The sequence below is a fragment of the Miscanthus floridulus genome, chromosome 9 (genome assembly GCF_019320115.1).
Source record: "Miscanthus floridulus cultivar M001 chromosome 9, ASM1932011v1, whole genome shotgun sequence".
NCBI classification, from domain to species: Eukaryota; Viridiplantae; Streptophyta; class Magnoliopsida; order Poales; family Poaceae; genus Miscanthus; species Miscanthus floridulus.
Genome location: NC_089588.1, coordinates 105,898,066 through 105,918,670, shown reverse-complemented (window position 1 = coordinate 105,918,670; position 20,605 = coordinate 105,898,066). Strand labels below are relative to the sequence as shown.

Genomic DNA, 20,605 nt, shown 5'->3' with positions numbered 1-20,605 from the left:
GCTTGATAGTGAAGACGACGGGGAGCATTCGGGAGAGGCTTGCCGAAAGGCACATCAGAGACCCACTTGCGCATGGGGAAGGCCCGAGGCTATCCACGGAGTTACCCGATCGGGAGCTTGGCCCTTGCGAGGGATTCCTTGCGTGGGGCTCCAACGAGGACTAGGGGGAAGCTTGCGTGGTTCTCGATATCTCAGTAAAAATACCAGAGTCATCAACAGGAGTTTGCATATCTCTACCTTGCTCTTTAGCTTCCGCATTTACATTGATTGCATTACTCTTTTTGCGGTAGAGATAGCAACACACTAGCAAAACCATAGGCGCACATTTAGATAGTTTATCTTTTGCATAGGTTTTGCTAAGGTTAGTAAAAGAGGCCATAATTCATAAGTATAATTTTAAGTTGCCTAATTCACCCCCCCTCTTAGGCGTCATGGTCCCCTATAGTGCCGACCCAACACGAATCTGATTTGACTAGATTCATGCCCTAGACAGATCGACTCATGACCTCCCTGATCGTCGACTGGTAGGACTCGACGAGATTGCAGAATCCGGTCGAGAACCATGTTAGATTGGCTCCCAAGTCCTTCTCCGAGTGGTCTCCTACCACCTCAGAGAGGGAAAGCTTGCCCTATGAGTCGGCGAGAAACTCCAGTGTGCCGAAGCGAAACTTGCATCCGGCGGGGAAGTTGCCGGAGTGATTGAGCCATCAAATGTCAGAACAAGAATCTGGCAGTCCTCCAAGGGTATCCCCATGGAGGGTTTTTGTTCGAAGGGATGATTTATACGAAGATCTTGATGGAGACGAAGGGGACACCGATTTGCCCTAGTTCAGGCCCTCAAGTAGAAGTAATACCCTACATCTAGCTGATTGTATTGCTTGTATTCTCTGTTGTATCTCTTGTCTGTTGTCCCAATTGGGGGACCCTGGCCCTGCTTATATACTCATGAGGCTATGCTGATAGTTTAGATAGTTTATCTTTTGCATAGGTTTTGCTAAGGTTAGTAAAAGAGGCCATAATTCAAAAGTAGAATTTTAAGTTACCTAATTCACCCCCCTCTTAGATGTCACGGTCCCCTACAAGTGGTATCAGAGTCAGGTTGGCTCAATTTGGACCTTTGACTTAACCGCCATTGAGCCAACGCTATTTAGAGTGGTTGGAATGGATACCTCTAGGCCTCCGCACTTTGACGGCACTAACTTCCCCTATTATAAAGCTAGAATGGCTTGACACCTTGAGGCAGTTGATTTGGGTGTTTGGAGAGTCACTCGTGATGGGATAAAACCCATTAAGAATCGTGATAAACCCACAAAGAGTGAAGAAAAGGAAATTCATTTCAATGCTAGAGCTAAAAATTGCTTGTTTGAATCATTAAGTATGGATGTGTTTAACCAAGTGTTCACTTTAAATACAGCACATGAAATTTGGTTAAAACTTCAAGAGCTCCATGATGGCACATCTAATGTCCATGAGCAAAAACATTGTCTAGCTAAACAAAATTATGATTCCTTTACAATGAATGATGATGAGCTTGTTCATGATATGTATTCTTGTTTGAATCTAATTATCAATGAGCTCCATTCAATAGGAGTAACAAAGCTAGATGATGCAGACATTGTGAGGAAGATCATCTTTGTGCTACCACAAAAGAAATATGCAAGCATCATCACCATCCTTCACAACATGAAGGACTTGAGCACCATGACCCCGGGCATAGTCATTGGCAAGATAGTGGCATTTGAAATGTCATGTAAGATGGGTCAAGAAGAAGCCTCTTCATCAAGCAAAGGCAAAGCTCTCGCATGTAGCGAGAAAAAGAAGATGAAGGGCAAGCAAGTTGAGACAAGCTCAAGCTCAAGCTCCTCAAGTGAAGATGAAGAAGAAGATGAGGACGATGATGATGATGAAGATTCAAGTGATGATGATCAATCTTCCTCCTCCATCTCCGACCTTGATGAAGATTCAATCAAACTAATCAACAAGGTGGAGAAGATGATCCAAAGGCTCAATGTCAAGGGTGTGCCCATCCAAATTCAAGATCTCATTTTCACCAATCAAAGAAATGAGCAAAGAAAGAGAGGATGCTATGGATGCGGTGAGTTGGGGCACTTTGTGGAAGTTTGTCCAAACAAGCCCACACCCAAGACAAAGAAGAAGGCATGCAAGAACCAAGCCCTCACATCAATAAGGTCATGGGATGATTCTTCAAGTGAAGAAGAACACCATCACAAAAGGCGAGGCCACAAGCACTCATCATCAAGCTCTTCTCGTATGTGCCTTATGGCATGAGGTAACGAAAGCTCATCCTCTAGTGAGAGTGATAGTGATGATGAAATGCCTTCTTATGATGAAACTGTGTAACAAAATCTTAATTATGCTAAAGTTTGTACTAGTAAACAAAAGAAGCTCGAAAAATTAAAAGAAAAGCTAGATAGTTCACAAGAAGCATACAAAACTTTGCTTGAACAATATGAGAACTTTGCTAATCTCAATGTTGAACTATCTACTAAAATTGAGCAACTTGAGGCTAGTGCAACAACAAATGCATGCACAATCAATGATGAGCAACTTGTAAAGAAAAATTAAAAATTAAAAAAAAGTTAGCTAGCTCACAAGATGCTTATAAAAGTTTGCTTGCTAAAATAGAAACCATGTGTAAACATTGTGATGAGCTAACTAATAAAGTTGCTAATCTTGAAGCCATTAGTACAACCCCCACCAAGGCATCTAAAAAGAAAAGTTCTATCTTTAACATGTTAAAAAGGGATGCCTCTACTTCTTGTAATGATTTATGTTTAGACTTGTCTTTGTGCAACCAAGTTTGTGTTGAGAAAGTTATTGTTGATACATGCACACAAGAGGTTGCAAAGAAGAATGAGCAACTCAAGCAAGAAGTATCTCGACTCACCAAGGACTTGACTCAAGTAAAAGGCAAGGCGATGCAAGCCCAACTTCATCAAGATAACACCATCAAGGGAGTGAAGAAGCTTGATGAAGGACAAACTGTGGTTTGCTACGTATGCCACAAGGAAGTTCACAAGTCCTATGAGTGTAAGGTGAAGAATGGGGGAGGAGCAAAGAAGAAAGAGAAAAAGCAAACAAGCAAGCTCTCCAACACCTACACCAACAAGGGGGACAAGAAGGCCTCCACACCTTATCTCTTGAAGAAGAAAAAAATGACAAGGTGGTGGCCATCAAGGTGAACAAGCAAGCCAATAATGGGGTCAAACGCTTTTGGGTGCCAAAGGAAATCATTTCCAACATGAAGAGCACCAAGAAGGTTTGGATCTCGAAAGGGAAGTGAGAAGTCTGATGGACTTCGGGGAATTTGGAGACTTGATAAAGTTTGGGTGCATTTCATGGGGTGCATCATTATGGACAAAGTCATTGCCAAGTGAGTTAGTGAATACTATGGACCTAAATTCCCCTTCCCATGTTAGGTAACTAGATGTAATTTCTTTCAATTTGTATTTCCTACAAGTGGTATTTCTTACAAATTGGTATCTTTAAGCATCTAGTTACTCTTCATGCCTAGGTTTGCATTTGCATGCTTATAACTTTTGTCATACATACACTAGGTATATCTTAAGGTAGGCTTGCTCGGTTTCATTCCTATTCCTTGGAGCAATCCTACATGGTTTAAAATTGTTTAGGAGCATGACACATAGCTTGTCTTTTGATTGTTCATCTAATATGTGCCAATGTCCAAATTGTAGATAATTTCTCCTGAATATCGCCTTCGAAAATTACTCTCACATTCATGTGATGTCATCTTTCAAGTGGTTTTTTATTCTAAAATCAATGTGCATGTTTCCTACAAGTATTCCATACTTGTGTGCACAAATTTAGGGGGAGGTTACTCTACAAGTTGGATGCTCTGAGACTAACACCTTTTCAAGCTTATCATGTGTGTAGTAGTCTCATTGCAAGGAAAATGGAGTCCCCAGAGTTAAGGATCATACTTCAAATATCCACCACCGATTGCAAGTGGTAGAAATCAAATTGGTTTCCACATGTGGTATTTCTAAACCGATATCATCATGTTGATTTCATCTTGATATTTATATGCTTTCTCCATACGTTATATAGATTAAATTCCCTTGTGCAAATGTTTTTGCCCATTATGCATATGCTTTGCCTTCTACCATATGTATGCATATATTTAGAGGGAGCTTAGTCTATATAATGTGAGAGTTTTGTGACCTATTTCACTCTACACACAAAGGATCACAAAGTTTAACCCTCCCTTGTGCTACGAATGTCTTCCTTTTCGGTGTTTGATTCCAAAGGGGGAGAATTTAGAGGACCAAAAGCAAGCATTATTTTGTAGAACCAAAAGCTAGATCATAATAATTTACAAGTGGTAATGGTCTACAGGTGGTAATGGTCCGAGAAAGGAAGGATAGTGGATTATGGATTAGTCTACGTAATGGGGAGAATTTGTAGGAAGCAAGGCTTAAATCCATAATACCACATGGGGACATTTGCAAGGGCAAGATAAGTTTTTATGTAGTATCTTTTATTCTTACAAGTAGTATCTTTTAGCATCATATAAACTTGCCCCTTGCATTGCATCCTTGCAAGTAGGTAGTTTTCAAATTTCAAAATTCTATTATTTGCTTGCTTTGGTGGCGGTGGAGTCAGGCTAGCGGGGCCATGGCGGGTTGGTGCAGTGGCGACGCGACGCAGTGCAGGCAGACCGGCACGGCGACGGGAACTCCGACTCGGCTCTGACGAGCTCTTCTCTACAAAATGGAACAAAAAACTATCATTTTAGAAAAATTCGGCAGAACCTCCCCTGCACGGTGAGGTTTCCAAAACCTGCAAAAAACAACGGCACGATGGCCGACAAGCACATATGTCTCAAAAGAAGCCATGTAGTTTGGATATCAATCCAAGCAGAAGAATATATCCAAGTAGTACCACTACTACTTCCACTATTGCTACTACTACTACCACTAGTCTACTACTACTACCACTACTTCTAATACTACTACTACCACTAGCACTACTAACAACTAATACTACTACAACTATCACTACCACGACAACAACAAGAGAGAGGGCATAAAGGGCGCCGGGGGTAGGGGGGGGGGCGTGGGGGGGGTCGGGAGGGTCGCCGGATAGGGGGACGGTCGGGCATGGGCGGCGTTGGGGCGGGCGGTCCACGGCTGCGTGGCCGGGGGTAGGGCGGCTCCTATCTCCTCCTCCTCCTCCTCGCCTCCTCTCGCCTCCTCCCCCTCCTCTCCTCCTCCTCCCCTCCTCACCCGCCGGCGTTGGCGAGCTGGCGTGGGCGAGCTGGCCACACGTGGGCGGGGGTGGGGGCTAGCGGGGGCGGGGGCAGGCACCAGCATGCGGCGCGGGGGAGGGGCTGCGGCGGGCGGAGCGCGGCACGAGGAAGGGGCGGGTGCGGCGCGGGAGGGGATGCGGCGGGCATCGCACGGCGCGGGGAAGGGCGGGGCGCGGGCGTCGGGAGGACCGGCCGGCGGTGGCTGGACGGTGGCGAGGGGGGACTGGGGCAGCGTCGGGTGGGTGGGCAGGGTGGCTGCGGTGCCGGGGTGCTGGGTGGCGTGGGCACGCGGGCAACGCAGGAGGTGGCGGGCGGGAGGTGGCGGCGGCGCGGGGCGCGAGCGGTGGACAATGGTACATCCGAACGGGGACAATGGTGCATAGAAGTATTCTAGATCTGTATTAGGAGATGAGATTGTATGATCAAATCCTAATCCTAAAAGTTAAAAATCTACGTGGGGTCCACCGTGCAATGTGCAGTTGTCACCTATGCCATCGTTTTACGCGTGGTTGTTGTCTACCCTTGTCGATTGTGTCCTTTGGCCAACCAAAACAAGCGTAATCATTTTTGCTTGCCTGGATGTTCTGCATTGTATGAGTTGTATAGCATAGTTCTCGCAAGCATTACCTACTTTGCTAAACCGTTTTAGCAATGAAGTAAAAAATAATCGTGATCATGTTGTGGAGTGTAGGTGACGCCATCATGCAAGTGGGATTTGATCACATCTGCTAAGGTTGAATCATATTACAACGCTTAACTTTGATTTCCATACTATAAGCGGTATAATTTTTCCTTTTATGGTAATGCTAAAGTTGTGTAAGCTATCAAAATTTGGTAGTGAATTAGATAATGAATACATCTGATGAACAACTTTTGATAAGCCTTTCTTTAACGATAGGCAAACATGAATCTCTTGTTATGGGTCTATATGATACCTTTATGTATAACGGACCTTTCTAATATGGAAGGTCTGCATCATATAAATTTAGCTTGTTGGATTTCCGCACTGCCTGAGCTATATAGTTTGTGCTTTTAGTGGTTCTAAAGTTGGTGTGCTTACCAAAATTTTGGTAGTGAAGTAAATGAGCATTGAATCTGGTATGCATTGTCAACTTCTGGTCAGTCTTTTTGTGAGCAATGAAGCAAACATGAATTGTTCTATTATGCTATTACTGACATGCATGTGATTGTTTACATTAGCGGGTCTGCTCACATTTCATGGGATTCATTCATGTTCATTTTGCTTGCAAGGATTTCTGCACTTTCCAGCTATATGGTGTGCTTTGGTAGTGCTAAACTTGTGTGACCTACCAAAATTTGGTAGGGAAGGCACTCATGGATGCTATCAATCCTTGATATGGCTTTGTGTGTACAATGAAACAAATATGAATTAGGGCTTGTGCACATTGGTGAGGCTCATCAAATTTATTTAGGGGCTTTAAGTATGCATTGGTATAGTTGCACATATTACGATACAAAAGCTTTATAAGGAATGAAACTAGTAGAAAGAAAATATGATTTGGAGCTTCTTGGATTGTAAAAGTTTGGAATCCATATAGGGTCCATCCTCCAACATGTACTGTCTAACTAGCTTATCCTCCTATGTGCATTTGTCACTTAGCTCATCACTTGTTACCGTTGGTGAGCCAAAACAAGAGCAATCGTTTTGGTTGACCAATATTTTCATTAGTTGATTTGTATAAAAAAAAATTGGCTGCAAAAATATTATAGAGAATTAAGTGGCAGATGAATCTTGTGGTTGCTATCAATTTTTGCTAAGCCTTTTTGTGAGCACTTGAAGCAAACATGATTGGTACTCTTGTTACTGAGTACAAGTGATGCATATATGTTAATGGGCTTTCTCACATTTCATGAGGTTCCACCATATTCAATTATTCATTTGATGTATGTGCACTGGATTTGCTCATTACTAGAGCTGCACAGTGTGATTTTGGTATGGCTAAAGTTGTGCAGGCTTACCAAAACTTTTTCTAGTGAATTAAATGGCCAATTAATCTTGTATGTGTGTCATCTATCCCATCCTTCTATGTTTGGTTGCTACCTAGCCTTTGTCCATTGTGTCTGTTGGCTAGCCAAAACAAGCGTAATCAGTTTTGCTTGTCTGGATGTTCTGCATTGCATGAGCTATACAACATAGTTGTGATAACAAAACTTGGTAAGGCGCATGATTTCTCGCGAGTGTTACCCTACTTTTGCTAAACCGTTTTTAGCAATGAAGCAAAAATAATCGTGATCATGTTGTGGAGTGTAGGTGATGCCATTAAGCAAGTGGGATTTGATCACATCTGCTGAGGCTGAATCATATTACAACGCTTACATTGATTTCCATACTAAAGCCGGTATAATTTGTTGCTTTTATGGTAATGCTAAAGTTGTGTAGGCCTACCAAAATTTGGTATTGAATTAGATAAGATATATCTCACGAACAACTTTTGATACGCCTTTCTTGGCAGTAAGGCAACACATGAATATCTTGTTATGGAGGTAGGAGTGCAGGTGATGCCTTTATTATAATGGGCCTTGCTAACATGGAGGTTGCATCATATAATTTAGCCTATTGGATTTCTCATTGCCTGAGCTATATAGTTTGTGCTTTAGTGGTTCTAAAGTTGTGTGCACTTACCAAATTTTGGTTAGTGAAGTAAATGGGCATTGAATCTTGTATGTGTTGTCAACTTCTGGCAAGTCTTTTTTGTGAACAATGAAGCAACATGAATTGTTCTCCTATTAGGCTATTACTGGCATGCATGTGATTGTTTCTTTCTGTTTCTTTTTCACTTTTTTCTGGTTGGTCTGTTTTTCTCCACCTGGTTTTTTCGTGTTCTAATAAATATAATAAAAGTAAAAACAAACAATAAATAAGAGATCACAACCATTTTAATCTTTGACTCCTTAAGAAATAAAGATTTTTACCACTAAGTTAATTTAATTTTGACTCGAGCTCATGACCCGTGCTACAACTCACTGCGTATGGATCCCGTTGCAATGCACGGTCATGTTTGCTAGTGTATATAACATGAGTAAATCACTTCAAAATTGCAATTCAAGCCAAACACTTTGAGTGCATCTTCGGTAGATCTCCTATCCAGTCTTCTATACCTAAAATAGGAGGTGAAGCATAGGCAGACCTAATGCGTGGTCCGGGTTGGCCAGCACATACCTTAAGCTAGCCAACCCATCAACCCTTATCATATATAAAAAAATGAAAAACTAACCTTATTGACTCCCCAGAGACTTACTCTAAAATTGTTATGTTCTTTTAACTTTGTTCTAAGACAAACATGTCTAACTTTGATAAGTTTATAAAAATATATATTTATTTACAACATCAAATTAATTTCATTAGATACGCCATGAAATATCTCTTGATAAAACATTTATTTGGTATTGTAGGTGTTAATATGTTTTTTTTATAAAATTGATCAAGGTTGAACTTAGGATAAAACCAAAAAACAACATATAATTTTGAAGAGAGGGGGTAATATGTTAGTTTATACTTGTGTACCAAATTCCTTAGCAAATTTCAGAGTCGGACCAAATTGTTTACTAGATTATATTGAATTGTATATGGATTGTACCAAATGTATATGAAAAATTGTTAGGCATATCCTTTGTATATATTCTGGATCTACTGAAGGCGCTCCAATAGATTTCCCATCACATACTCCCTCCGTCGCAATGAAAGTGTCGTTTTTGACTTACTTCTTGTTTGACCGTTCGTCTTATTCAAATTTTTTATGCAAATAATAAAATAAATAAATCATTATTAAAGTATCTCTAATGATAAAATAAGTCATAACAAAATAAATAATATTTATATAAAAATTTGAAATAAGACGAACAGACAAACAAGAAGTCTAAAAGTCAAAAACGATATTTTCAATGGGACGGAGGGAGTATACTATATCTAAATCTTTTTAGGTGATCCTCTAAAATTAACCCCTTCTCCCCTAAAGAAAGGAGAGACCCTTTCCCCTTTCCCCAATCCCTTCACCTCCTATTTTAGGTAAATCAGCTGCAAAACTTCTATGTTAACATGGTTTCAGGACACTTCCATATATGAGATGTGTTGGAAATGCTCGCTTCACTTCTTATATACAACTTGGCAACTTTTCAAGAAATTGAGCTCTAAATCCTGAAAATCTGAGCTTGAGTTTCAGCCAAATGGCCCTTAAACATTAGTAGGACTAGACAAGGATGTACAAATGGCCGTGGCCGCAAATCAGTTGTGCGCCTATCCATGTGAATGCTACCACTAATCAAATGAGAAAGTAACTGAATCTGCAACTATCAATGGATACTGCTATCTGATCTAACACGGTCGAAGAAAAGTATTTGGGGCTGGAGACTCCTATGCCGATACTGATGGAGTAAACACTCCCACGAATCTGCAAACTGCAAATACAACCAAATGTCATAAGAATTACCAGGAAGAACAAAGAAGTGAAAAATAATTTTGAGATCTCATGCCTCTACTGCCTTGCTTCCATATATGATCCATTTCTCCTCTTTCCGGGCAAAGCAGAGATGTTCCTCCTCAAGGCAGCATATCTGATTACAAAGTAAGATTGTGCACCTATCATAATCTGGTCCTATATGAACAGGTGTACAACTCCATGCAGTCCATCATAGGCCATCAGTTTGGATAATAAATATCAAGGATTAGCAGGGCATTAAAAATGTCTTCCCTGCTCTCCCACTAAAACTCACAACCTAAAGTGTAATGCATGTATATATGATTTTATTTTATTTTTTAAAAAAGAGAACATTGCAGATGTGAAGATTCATGAACAAATGAACTAAGGAACAGATATGAAAAACAGGAGGTTCTCTCAGGACATACGGCTGTAGCCAGAGTATAATCTTCTGGAGGAAGGACTTCATCATAAAGTGTATCAAACCGCAATGGAGTGGTTATGTTTATCAGCACTTCTGACATGTCAATGCGGCAATGCTTGTCAATCGGCCAGTTAAAAACTGCAACAATGGTACAAAGAGAAAGAGAAACAAAACTTGGTGACGTAGTCATAAAAAATATCGATAAATAATGTTTTGTCATTAAATTTAATAATTGTGGTAATAGAAACAAAAGTTTGGCTATTTTTTTAGGAAACTACAGGCAGACTTGGAGCTCTACCTGATTTTTCTCATTAGAATTTGACCAGAGATCAAAAAGGGTAAAGCCCAGGGAGTTGCAATTAGATCCTTCTAATAAAAACCACCAATTTTAAGCTAAGTGGGAACAATCACTGACGTGGGCACAGGTGGCCCAAAGCTCAGCATGATCAATGAGAAGACTAGCTGTCGCCGACTTGCCATATCCAAGAGGTGGATCTTGTCAAAGATCATCGTGTTCCTCCTCTACCAGATTATCCAAAGCATAAGCAAGATGGCAGTGTTGAGGAGGCGTGCTGGCCATACAGAGCAGAGGTAGTGGGCACCATAATTTGCCAGAAACTAGCGTTGGATGGGCATGTGCAGAAACGTGTTTGATGGTCTCAGGGACACCATCACAGGCCTCTCAGGTTCAGGGGAATCCAAGCAATAAATGGGAAGTCAGGATGCATCCAAGCAGTAAATGGGATGTCAGGATGCCCTGGTGTGCATCTTGCCTTGCCTCAGAATCCAGATTCCAGAAGATCTGAACCTTCTTAAGGGCAAATTTGGCCCAAATGATCAAAAGTTTGGAATATCATTGTACCGGTTCTGTATATAATAGCCACATTTCAGACTGGGACTGCAGGAACATAGCAACAAATGCGACTAATCTTATATAGTTTATTGATTTGCCTTTCCTTTCTAGCACAACCGAAATGTATTAACCTAGCAAATTGTGCATTGGAGCAAGCAACCATACCAATAGCAAAAATAAGAGGCTCGGATCGAAGAGAACTGCTTAGTCTTGTTCCCACATTGGCAGTTCTCAGTGGCAAACTGAAACTGCTTGTCCGCATCTCTCAGGAGCTGACCGAGCGATTTCATCTGAAAGAACCATAAGGCTCCAATTTTAAAAATGAACAAAACACAACACTGAAATTTATATCCTCAACATGAGGGAAACAAATAAGACAGAAAATGCTGTTTACCTCCACTACTGGAATTGCACTGACATCAACACTGTGGAAAAATGTAATGTAATCCTTTTTTTCAGAGGATTCGTTCAGACAGATGCATTTCTTTTGTTCTCTAATGGGCAAACCAAAAACATTATGTGCTACACATACAAGATCGAGGCATCTTGATGTGCTTATTAGTTGGTGTTCAATATTTGCATTGTAAGAATGCAAAGAAGTATGTGACTTATGCAAAGTCTCCAAGATTGTTGATATAATTTCTGATGCAATGTTCATACCTTCCTACAACCAAATAAAAAAAACAATTCAACTAGTTAGCTACAAGCAGAATCTTAAATGGACCTAATGAAGTGCCCATTAGTACTATGTTATAATAATATATTCTTCGAGGCATCTGTCTAGTGGTTTGTAGCATAAAAATGCTGGATAATACATTCTTTTATGGAGGCTCCGCTCAGGAGTAAGTCCAGTAGAAAAATATAATGTGAAAGGAACAAACCTTCCCAAAAAGATTATGTTCGTTCAAAATATCACTGAAAGCAGTTCCTACATCATGTGGAAAATTAGTGACTCCATAGTCTTTCTCGTTGTCCCATGCTTTAAATGTTTTTTCGCAAAAGACAGATAATGCAGTGGACCTCAACAGTAAGATGAGGCAGTACAAGTGGCATATCCAGGAACCTATCATGGAACTCCCTCAAATGCCACAATGCCTGCAATAATATTATTCTTTTCAAGTGGATAAACATCTACATATTAAAATTTTGAAAGAAGAACGAAAATAATTTGTTACCCGCAGAGTCACATTCAAAAACAGCAGACCCTCAGCAGTGATGTGAAGTACAGAACCTACACCACTGTCTATGGAAGAACTTTCAGCTTCCAAGGTAGAAAAATTCGAGCTATCTGTAAATGTTGTCAATCAGGGTAAGCAAAATAAGCAAGTCATGAATTTATGGTAAAATAACTGAATCTTAAATGACGATATATCCTATTTAGAATAGGCAAGATTAATATTTCTTTACATTCATCACATGGCTAATAAAATATTTATATAACTTTCTCGCATGGTCTCACGCAAGTGATGCAAGCCCTTTTCTGTTGGGTATTTGGATCTCATAGAAACAAGATCATCAGCAATAGCTAAAAACAAATTGAGAGAGATGTTTACAGTTTACCGGATTGCGAGAGCGAGGAGTTTTCACATTCATCTGTCCTGCTGATAGTAAAACGCATGTCTGAATCCATGTCTGGAATTTTGTCTTCGAACAAAGATTCCTCATGCAGATTATCTAAACCATCTCCATTATTGACAGCATTTTTATCACCCCCATCCTGTGAGTCTTCTCCAGCAGAATTATTCAACTTATCCTGTGGAGACAACCATGAATACAAGCATTCAAGCAACTAATATGATAAAAGACATGCAACAATTAAGTGACATAAGCACTACACTAACCCATATATAAGCCCTAATAAGAGGCAAAATGGCAGCACCGTAATCAAATGTACAAACTTCCACGAGCTTGCTCTTTAAATAGCCCACTTCATTATCCAGTAGCAACATCTCAACATCTATAGAATCTGCCTGCATGTTTGACAGGAAAAATCTGAACATCAACAGACAAGAATCAAGAAAGTGAGATGCACTCTTTCTAGTTTAGTAGTAATATATGTCGAACTTCCTTCTATTTTCCACTGCCTCAAAGATATAATTTCCTTATATCCTGATTGCACTAAACCCACAGTGAGTTATAAATTGAAATATAAGTACCATTAACATGCAAAGTAAGGACCTCCGTAAGGGAATAATCCCTACGATTTTTCTTCTTTGCAGCACACTTCATATCAAATTGTCTCAGCAATAAATCTGATATTCCATAAATCCTTTCCAGGACTTCGTTTCCATGATGGGCACACTTCTGCCTCAAGCTAGCCCATGGCATCGCAACCTCTTCCAGAGAATTTAACAGCCATCTAAACAGCGCATCCTCCTCGCAAGAACCATCCTTGCTCTTGAAGCAACCTTCTCAGCATCCAAAGATAATAAGGTCCCATCTTGAACCAGAGATATGATATCAGAACGACCTCCCTTGTTCTTCCCTTCATCACCCAAAATCCTCACGAATTTCCAGCCTCTGGATAAATGATTATAAAGCTGGTCCAATGGTTTATCGACTCTCTGAATTTCCATGGAGTCCAATGAGGTGACACAGGAAGGAATGCAATATGGCAATGGTTTCTTGGACCTGCTCCTCGCAAACTTGATGACCTTGTCCACAAGGCCAACAGGGAGAGCCTTAAATGTATTGAGACCAGAAAAGACATCCTTGATCCTGTCCAAGTTCCTTCTTCGCTCTGCGTCTTCTTCTCCCATCTCAAATGACGTACACTTCAAGGAATACTGCAAGCTCTTCGGAATCCAAGGCTGCTCTTTTGGGCATCAATGGCTGCAGCTCTTGCAGTTCATCGATGTACTCGCCCTCGACGTGTGACACGAACGAGTTTGCGTCCAAGAAAACCATGTCGCACACAGGGCACAGCCAGTACGCCCATGCCTTTGTGGCCTTGGCAAACTCAACCGCGCAGGTGAGCAGATGCACGCCGCCGCCGCCCGTTTGGTGGCAGTAGGACCTCAAGTCGTCGAGGTCCACCGTGAGAAAAGCCGCGCAGGTCGTCGTCGTTCACCGCCTTCCGCGTGGTGGCGTGGCGGCAACAGCACGGTGGCTTCGTCGTTGGCGCCGCCGCCACGCCCGCGGTGTCGCGGGCGCAACCCCGCGGCTTCGAGTGCCTCCGCGTCGACGCGTGCCTGGGGGCTCGTTGTTGCCACGAGGGCGCGGCGCGGCGGGAGGCGGTGTCGGCGGTGGCGTGCACGGCCGGGTCGGTAGGGTCCGCCACGTCGTCGAGGGCGCGCGCGCACTCCGCGAGGGCCTCTCCGGGTCGGCGCGCGTAGAGGAGCGCGGAGGCGAGCGTGGCGGCGATCCCGGGGCAGCGCGGGGCGAGCTCGGCGGGTGCGGCGGAGCGGCGGGACCGCGTCGCCCGCCCGCGCGATCGATGCGTGCGCGTGGCCGAGGATGTGGTGCGCCAGGGGCGACGCCGGGTGGCGCTCCGCGAGGCGGGGCGCCGCCGTCGTCGTGGGACCGGGCGCGGATCGCGGACTCGGCCTCCTTCCTGAAGGCGGCGGTGGCGTCCTCCCAGTCCGCGTTGGTCGGCGGCGGCGCCGCGCACCCCGCGGGGTGGGGCGGCTTCCTGCTCCCGCCGCCCTTCTTGCTCTTGCGGCCCATAGGAGTGTGCGGGTGCGGGGGCAAGGGCAATGCCGGCGGCGGCGTAGATGACCACGCGTGACGGCGACGAGAAGCAGCAGCGGTGTCACGACTCGAGGTAGGGACCACAGGTGTGGGACCCACTCATCAGCGTTACATGACTTTTGGTCCCGGTCTTGTAGAGGGAAGTAACCGTATATAACCGCATACGATCCATCTAACATACGTGCCGTCATGCTGAACCCCATTTATCTTTTTTTTTGGAGCTAACCTAGCTTTTTCCTCAGCTTATAGTTTTTCTAAACAATTCATAATGCCCGTTCTACGTTCCAAATACGCAATTCATGTAAGCGAATTGATGGTAGTACATGATGAATGAGAGTATTTTAGACTCTAGAACCTTGTACACACCCACATGCATATATAGATTGTACTCAAGTTAAATTAGGAAACTTTCGTTTACCTTAAAAACATATACCATGTGATGCAATTGTATGCACGAGCATAACATTACACACGACAAAAAGACATTGAAATCGCCTCCAGGAGCAGATTCACCGGTGTGGCGAACCATGGCGGGCCGCCCGCCGACGAGCACCCCGTCATCTCGGGCAGCGACGATTGTCGTTTGGTAGGGATACAGATTTCTGTAGAGATATTTTGATCTGAATTTTCTTAAAAACGTTTTAGATGATGAGTTAGAATCACTTTATGAGATCGTTTGACTGGTAAACTGATTATAATTTTTAAAATATTTTTCTATAAAAATCGTATAAGTAAGTAAAAAATTATGAAAATTCAGGAATTTTTTGTGGGTATAGAACAACTTAAATACAACATATTTTAATTTATTATACTTAAAATGAAAATGATTAACTAGAAAAAAAAATTACATAGCATAAGCACAAAATGGGCTAGCACAAGATGACAAGAGTTATGTGAAACCACCCTGATTCTATTTTGGTCCTTTGCGAAGGAAATCTTAGAGTCGCTAAAAATATTTTAGCTCCAATCACTAAGCTATAGTGCCGTTTGAATTTTGAAAGCGTTTCTGGTGATTCTGAAATCTCAAGAGAGAAGGATACGTTTCTATCATGCGTGAACATGTCCGCCAGCGGCCCAGCACCAGTGGCCACTCCCGAGCACCTCGAATCGGTCCCAAAGGCTACGCGCCTGCGTTCGCGTTTTTCGCCGCCTCACAAGCCGGGGATCGGTTCAAGAGGACTGGCGTCAGTGTCACCTGGGCCACAGCCCACAGCCCAGAAGCCTCTCTCTCTCTCCTTCCCTCCCTCTCACTGGCACTGCATCCTACCCTCGCCGTCCTTCTTCCTCACTGACACGGCATCCTTTTCACCCCTTCTGCTTCTTGCCTCTTCAGCACCGACACGGCATCCCTTCACTCCTCTGCTTCCCGCTTCCTCGTAGACACTCCATTCCTCCCCCGCGACCCCCCCCCCCCCCCCCCCCCCCCACCCCTTTATTGACCTCCCAAGCAGCTTCGACCACGGACCGCATCCTTTGCCCGGGGCACGGAGAAGACAGCGGAAGCGACTTCCACCTCCGGCGAGTGTGTCACGACAGCAGCGCCAGGAGGGCGAAGACGGCCGCAAGCCACCGATTGACCTCTACAAGTATCCACTCTCCAGAACATGGCGCTTCTCCCGCTCGTGCCCTCGCTCGCGCCTGCACTCGTGCCTGTGCTCCTGGGAGTGGGAACGGTTGTGAGAAAGGGTCTACTAGAGCCTGCAGCGGATCTAATAGAGGGTGCAGTTGAGATTATAGGAGATGTTAAAGACAAAACAGGTGAGCAAAAAAGACATCATTTTTTTTTCACTATCCAAAACAGTGTGGTCGCATTCTCATCTCTCTCCTCTAACCCCCCTCTAAAATAATGAACTTTAGTTGAATGGTTGACCAATTCCCAGTTGAAGAGCAAGTTGGAGGAACTCCAAAGGCAACTTTCCCACTTGAAGAGCAAGTTGGAGGAACTCGAAAGGCAACTGGATAAGTGTCGGGAGGAGCGTAGGGTGACAAAGGATGAACTGGAGGAATGCAAGAAGGAAGGCTTTAAAAAATCTTTGAAACACAAATTGAAATCGGCGAAGTGCAAGTTGGAAAAGGAGCTGCTTAAGGCAAAAAAGGATGAACTCGAAAAGCAATTGAAGGAGTGTAAGGAGGAAAACGATGAACTCCAAAGGCAATTGGAGGAGTGTAAGGAGGAAAAAGTTAAACACAAATTGGAATTGGCGAAGTGCAAGTTGGAAAAGGAGCAGCTTAAGGAAGAAAAGGATGAACTCCAAAGGCAATTGGAGGAGTGTAAGGAGGAAAAAGTTAAACACAAATTGGAATTGGCGAAGTGCAAGTTGGAAAAGGAGCAGCTTAAGGAAGAAAAGAATGAACTCGAAAGGCAATTGGAGGGCACAAGGAAGGCGGCTCTTGTGTTCATGGAAGCTGCCGATACGTACCAAGAAGACGCAGAGAAGCTAGTTAAGGCAAAGGTTGAGGAATTGGAGAACACGAGAAAGGCGGCTGTGGCGTTCATGGACGCTGCTGATAGGTATGAAGAAGCAGCAAGAAAACAAATTAAGGCAAAGGAGGAGGAATTAGAGGACACAAGGAAGGCAGCTCTATTGTTCATGGACGCTGCCGATACGTACCAAGAAGCAGCAGAAAAGAAATTTAAGGAAAAGGAGGAAGAATTGGAGCACACAAGGAAGGCAGCTCTATTGTTCATGGACGCTGCCGATACGTACCAAGAAGCAACAGAAAAGAAATGTAAGGAAAAGGAGGAAGAATTGGAGCACACAAGGAAGGCAGCTCTACTATTCATGGACGCTGCCGATACGTACCAAGAAGCAACAGAAAAGAAATTTAAGAAAAAGAAGGAAGAATTGGAGCACACAAGGAAAGCGGCTCTGGTGTCCATGGATGCGGCAGATAGGCACCAAGAAGCAACAAAGAAGATGTAGATGAACGCAGCAACAACAACAAAAAAATACATGTATATATAAAAGAAAGAAATAATACTTATGTCAAAACAGATCGCATGTGAAGGCAATTGTTTAACTCATACAAAGAATTACAGTAACCTCCATTTTCTAAATATATTAAGTACCAAATAAGGGAATGGAAGAAGTAATTTCAGCACTGTACCATAACAGATGGCGCCAAAACAAAAATGAATAGCGACCAGCAAAACAGGCAGACAGCAATCGAATACGGCACGGCAGAAGGGGAAAAAAAATCACGGCCCCCAATCGGAAATCTCCCTGCGCCGATGAGTCCGGCAAACAGGGACAGCCCACAGGCGCGGCGTCTCCCACCCATCCGCATCCAGCCGAATCGAGAGACAGCATCAGCGGGAGGCGAGACACGCCCGCCCGCACGCAACCGCGGAGGGGCCTAAACCCTAACCGAAAACCGACGCCGCGGAGGGGCCGCGAGGCGAGCCCCAGCCAATCCGAGGAGGCCGCCGCCCGAGGAGCGCGAGGGGAGGGAGTGATTGGACGCCCGCGGGGGGCCGTACGTACGTACCTGCTGCGGCGGGGGGAGACGCGGCGGCGGCGGCGAGGATAGAAACGAAACGAAAGGCTCCGTCAGGCAATGGCTTGACATGACGTGCTGGGTCCATCCCACTCCAACCAATCGTAACGGCGATATGGGCCTGTGCGTGGGCCTGCCGCGGAGGAATGTGTTGTCAGGCGGCTGGCGGGCGACGCTGGGCCGCGGCTTCGGCGTGGGTGCTGCTGGGCCTCGGGCTGCTGAGCTTTTTATGTTTTTTTTCATTTTGCACGCTGCGAAAATGGATGCTCTTAAAAATAGAAAACACTGGTACAAAATGGATGTCCATATCCTGCTGGACATGGTTGTCCACCACAGAAGAATTTTGTGTTTTGCACGTACAAAATAGCTGGTGATCTTTTCCACCTTTAAATTGTTTAGCATGACAAAAATAGATTCTATTAAAAACATGTTTTTTATCAATTTAAGAGTTGCCACAATTTTTTTAGAATAAGACCATGTTGCCTCTTCGTTACGTATTGGAGGACTATTTCATATTTTATACAATCAAGTATCCCTACAATTAGGGATGAAATCGGATCGGATACAAACGGATATCAGTGATCCTGCATTCTATCCCATATCCCATATTTTTTTCTCGGATATTAAAACTGGATACGGATATGTCGGATATGGATATCTATTTCATATACATATCAGAAATCTAATTTTGAGTATTCGGATTTGGATACTGTCGGATATTAAATTTTCGGATTCAAATACGGACTATCCATATAGGGTTTTGATACTTTCGGGGCGGACGGATATCGAGAAATATCCGTCCAATTTTCATCCCTACCTGCAATGTTTTGAAAAGAAAATCTCAACAACGTTGGGCCTCACAACTTTGCATTCACGTTGGGCCTATAATAAAACTACCTATCTATTATATTTTTTTCCTTGCCACCTAGCATTGCATGCCATTTGGTTTTGAACAAAAAAGTAAATATAGTAGTGTAGGTTTACTTTTTTTTTAAAAGAAGGTGATGTCCATCTCCAAATTCACACCATGTGGTACATGCAATGCTACGATTAGTTATCGTAGAACAACTTTCTCTTACCTTGAGCGAATTGCATTTGCATCTTGTAGCTCGTTGTTCTTAAGGCCAATTCAATGTCAACGTGAAGCTAAGCTAGCTAGCTCACTCAGTATATCAAAGCTAACCTTAACTATAGTCAGAGCTTCGCACGATAACCACTGCTAATTCGTGGAAGAATTTTGCCGCACCGTGCCATAGCACGAGCTTCTAGCCCTCCTCCATATATAGAATAGGTTGTTCCGTCAGTCTTCCTTTGACCTTATGCTGCATTCTCAGAAACACTTGTGTCTTTTCTATGTTGGTATGAACCTATCTTTTAATCCCTGACACAAATCTTTATTAAAACTAGTTGGGACTACTAGTTTCAATAAAGATTCTTCAAATACATTAAGATACTACTCTCTCTTATTCTAAAATCTAAATGTAAGTAGTTCAGTACATTGCCATGTTTTTTAAAATGATATTTCCTCCGTTCTAAAATGTAGATCACTGTTAACTTTTTACATACACATTTGATCACTCATCTTATTAAAAGAATAGTACAAATAAATAGAAATGTGAGTTATACTTATAATATCTATCTATAATCATAAAACAAGTCACAACAAAATAATTGATACTTATGTAATATTTTAAATAAGATGAATAGTCAAATGTATATTCAAAAGCCAATAGTAACCTACATTTTTAAATGGAGCGACTATTTTTAGTGCCAATTGTTTTTTTTAATAAAAGTACACCATTTTAAATAGCAATTATGAGTGGATCTTTGTAAACTTCGTATATTTTTTTAACTGAAATGGCAGGACTAGAAGTTGTCATATATTAGTAGGCCAAGTTAAAGAAGTTGGCTATACTAGTAGGATTCTAAAGCGATCAATAGGAGTAGCACGTTACACATTAGCACGGCAAGTCAACCACCAGAAATTCTGCTTGGTCAGAGGTTGTGAGCACAGCAAGTGAGCACCCTCGCCTTAATCCTCCCCCCGCATTGGCAGTAACCAAGGTGCTCGCTCTTCCACTCGTCGCACCCTTTCTCTCCTGTCCATCGCGGCGCCTTCCCAGCCTGCCCGCTTCTCCTCCCGCTCCGGTGGGCGACTGATGACTGATCTGAGCGGCCAGAGACAAGAAGATCGGCCGCACCGTCGTCGCGTAAGCTAGGCGCGGAGATCAAAGGGGAATGCACCTCGACGGAGGAAGCTATAACATCCCAGGTTTTCTCGAGTTTGTAAGTTAGCGAAAAACGTAAATTTTTAAAACTTTTTCTTAATTACATGTCAACCTTTAATTTTGTTAGTTAATTACAAGAATAGGCGCAATATATTTTATAATTAAAAATGTGATAGCTAAAATTCC

At 43.0% G+C, this 20,605-nt stretch overlaps 2 protein-coding genes across 3 annotated transcripts; one reads left to right on the top strand and one right to left on the bottom strand.

Moving 5' to 3' along the window:
- Positions 1–9,571: 9,571 nt before the first annotated feature.
- LOC136480502 (uncharacterized) lies at positions 9,572–11,265 on the bottom strand. The gene is made up of 4 exons (XM_066478025.1): positions 11,169–11,265; positions 10,155–10,288; positions 9,782–9,862; positions 9,572–9,706 (listed from the first exon to the last, which is right to left on the bottom strand). The coding sequence occupies exons 1-4, from the start codon at positions 11,263–11,265 to the stop codon at positions 9,602–9,604; spliced, it is 417 nt and encodes a 138-aa protein (XP_066334122.1). The 3' UTR covers positions 9,572–9,601.
- A 5,032-nt stretch (positions 11,266–16,297) lies between these two features.
- Positions 16,298–18,230, top strand: LOC136482550 (uncharacterized). 2 transcript variants are annotated; one of them, XM_066479765.1, is made up of 2 exons: positions 16,298–16,451; positions 16,551–18,230. In XM_066479765.1, the coding sequence occupies exons 1-2, from the start codon at positions 16,298–16,300 to the stop codon at positions 17,615–17,617; spliced, it is 1,221 nt and encodes a 406-aa protein (XP_066335862.1). In that variant the 3' UTR covers positions 17,618–18,230. The 2 variants fall into 2 exon arrangements, with proteins under 2 accessions (XP_066335862.1, XP_066335863.1); XM_066479766.1 differs by having other exon boundaries at positions 16,350–16,451; positions 16,574–18,230.
- Positions 18,231–20,605: the final 2,375 nt, after the last annotated feature.

Bases quoted from the DNA above. Each gene is read 5' to 3' on its own strand.
- LOC136480502 (XM_066478025.1), bottom strand. From the start codon at position 11,265: ATGCGGACAAGCAGTTTCAGTTTGCCACTGAGAACTGCCAATGTGGGA. The intron at 10,289-11,168 runs GTATGGTTGCTT...CCATTGTTGCAG, and splicing joins GCCTCTTATTTTTGCTATTG to TTTTTAACTGGCCGATTGAC. The intron at 9,707-9,781 runs GCATGAGATCTC...TTGTATTTGCAG, and splicing joins ATGGAAGCAAGGCAGTAGAG to TTTGCAGATTCGTGGGAGTG.
- LOC136482550 (XM_066479765.1), top strand. From the start codon at position 16,298: ATGGCGCTTCTCCCGCTCGTGCCCTCGCTCGCGCCTGCACTCGTGCCT. The intron at 16,452-16,550 runs GTGAGCAAAAAA...AATGAACTTTAG, and splicing joins AGATGTTAAAGACAAAACAG to TTGAATGGTTGACCAATTCC.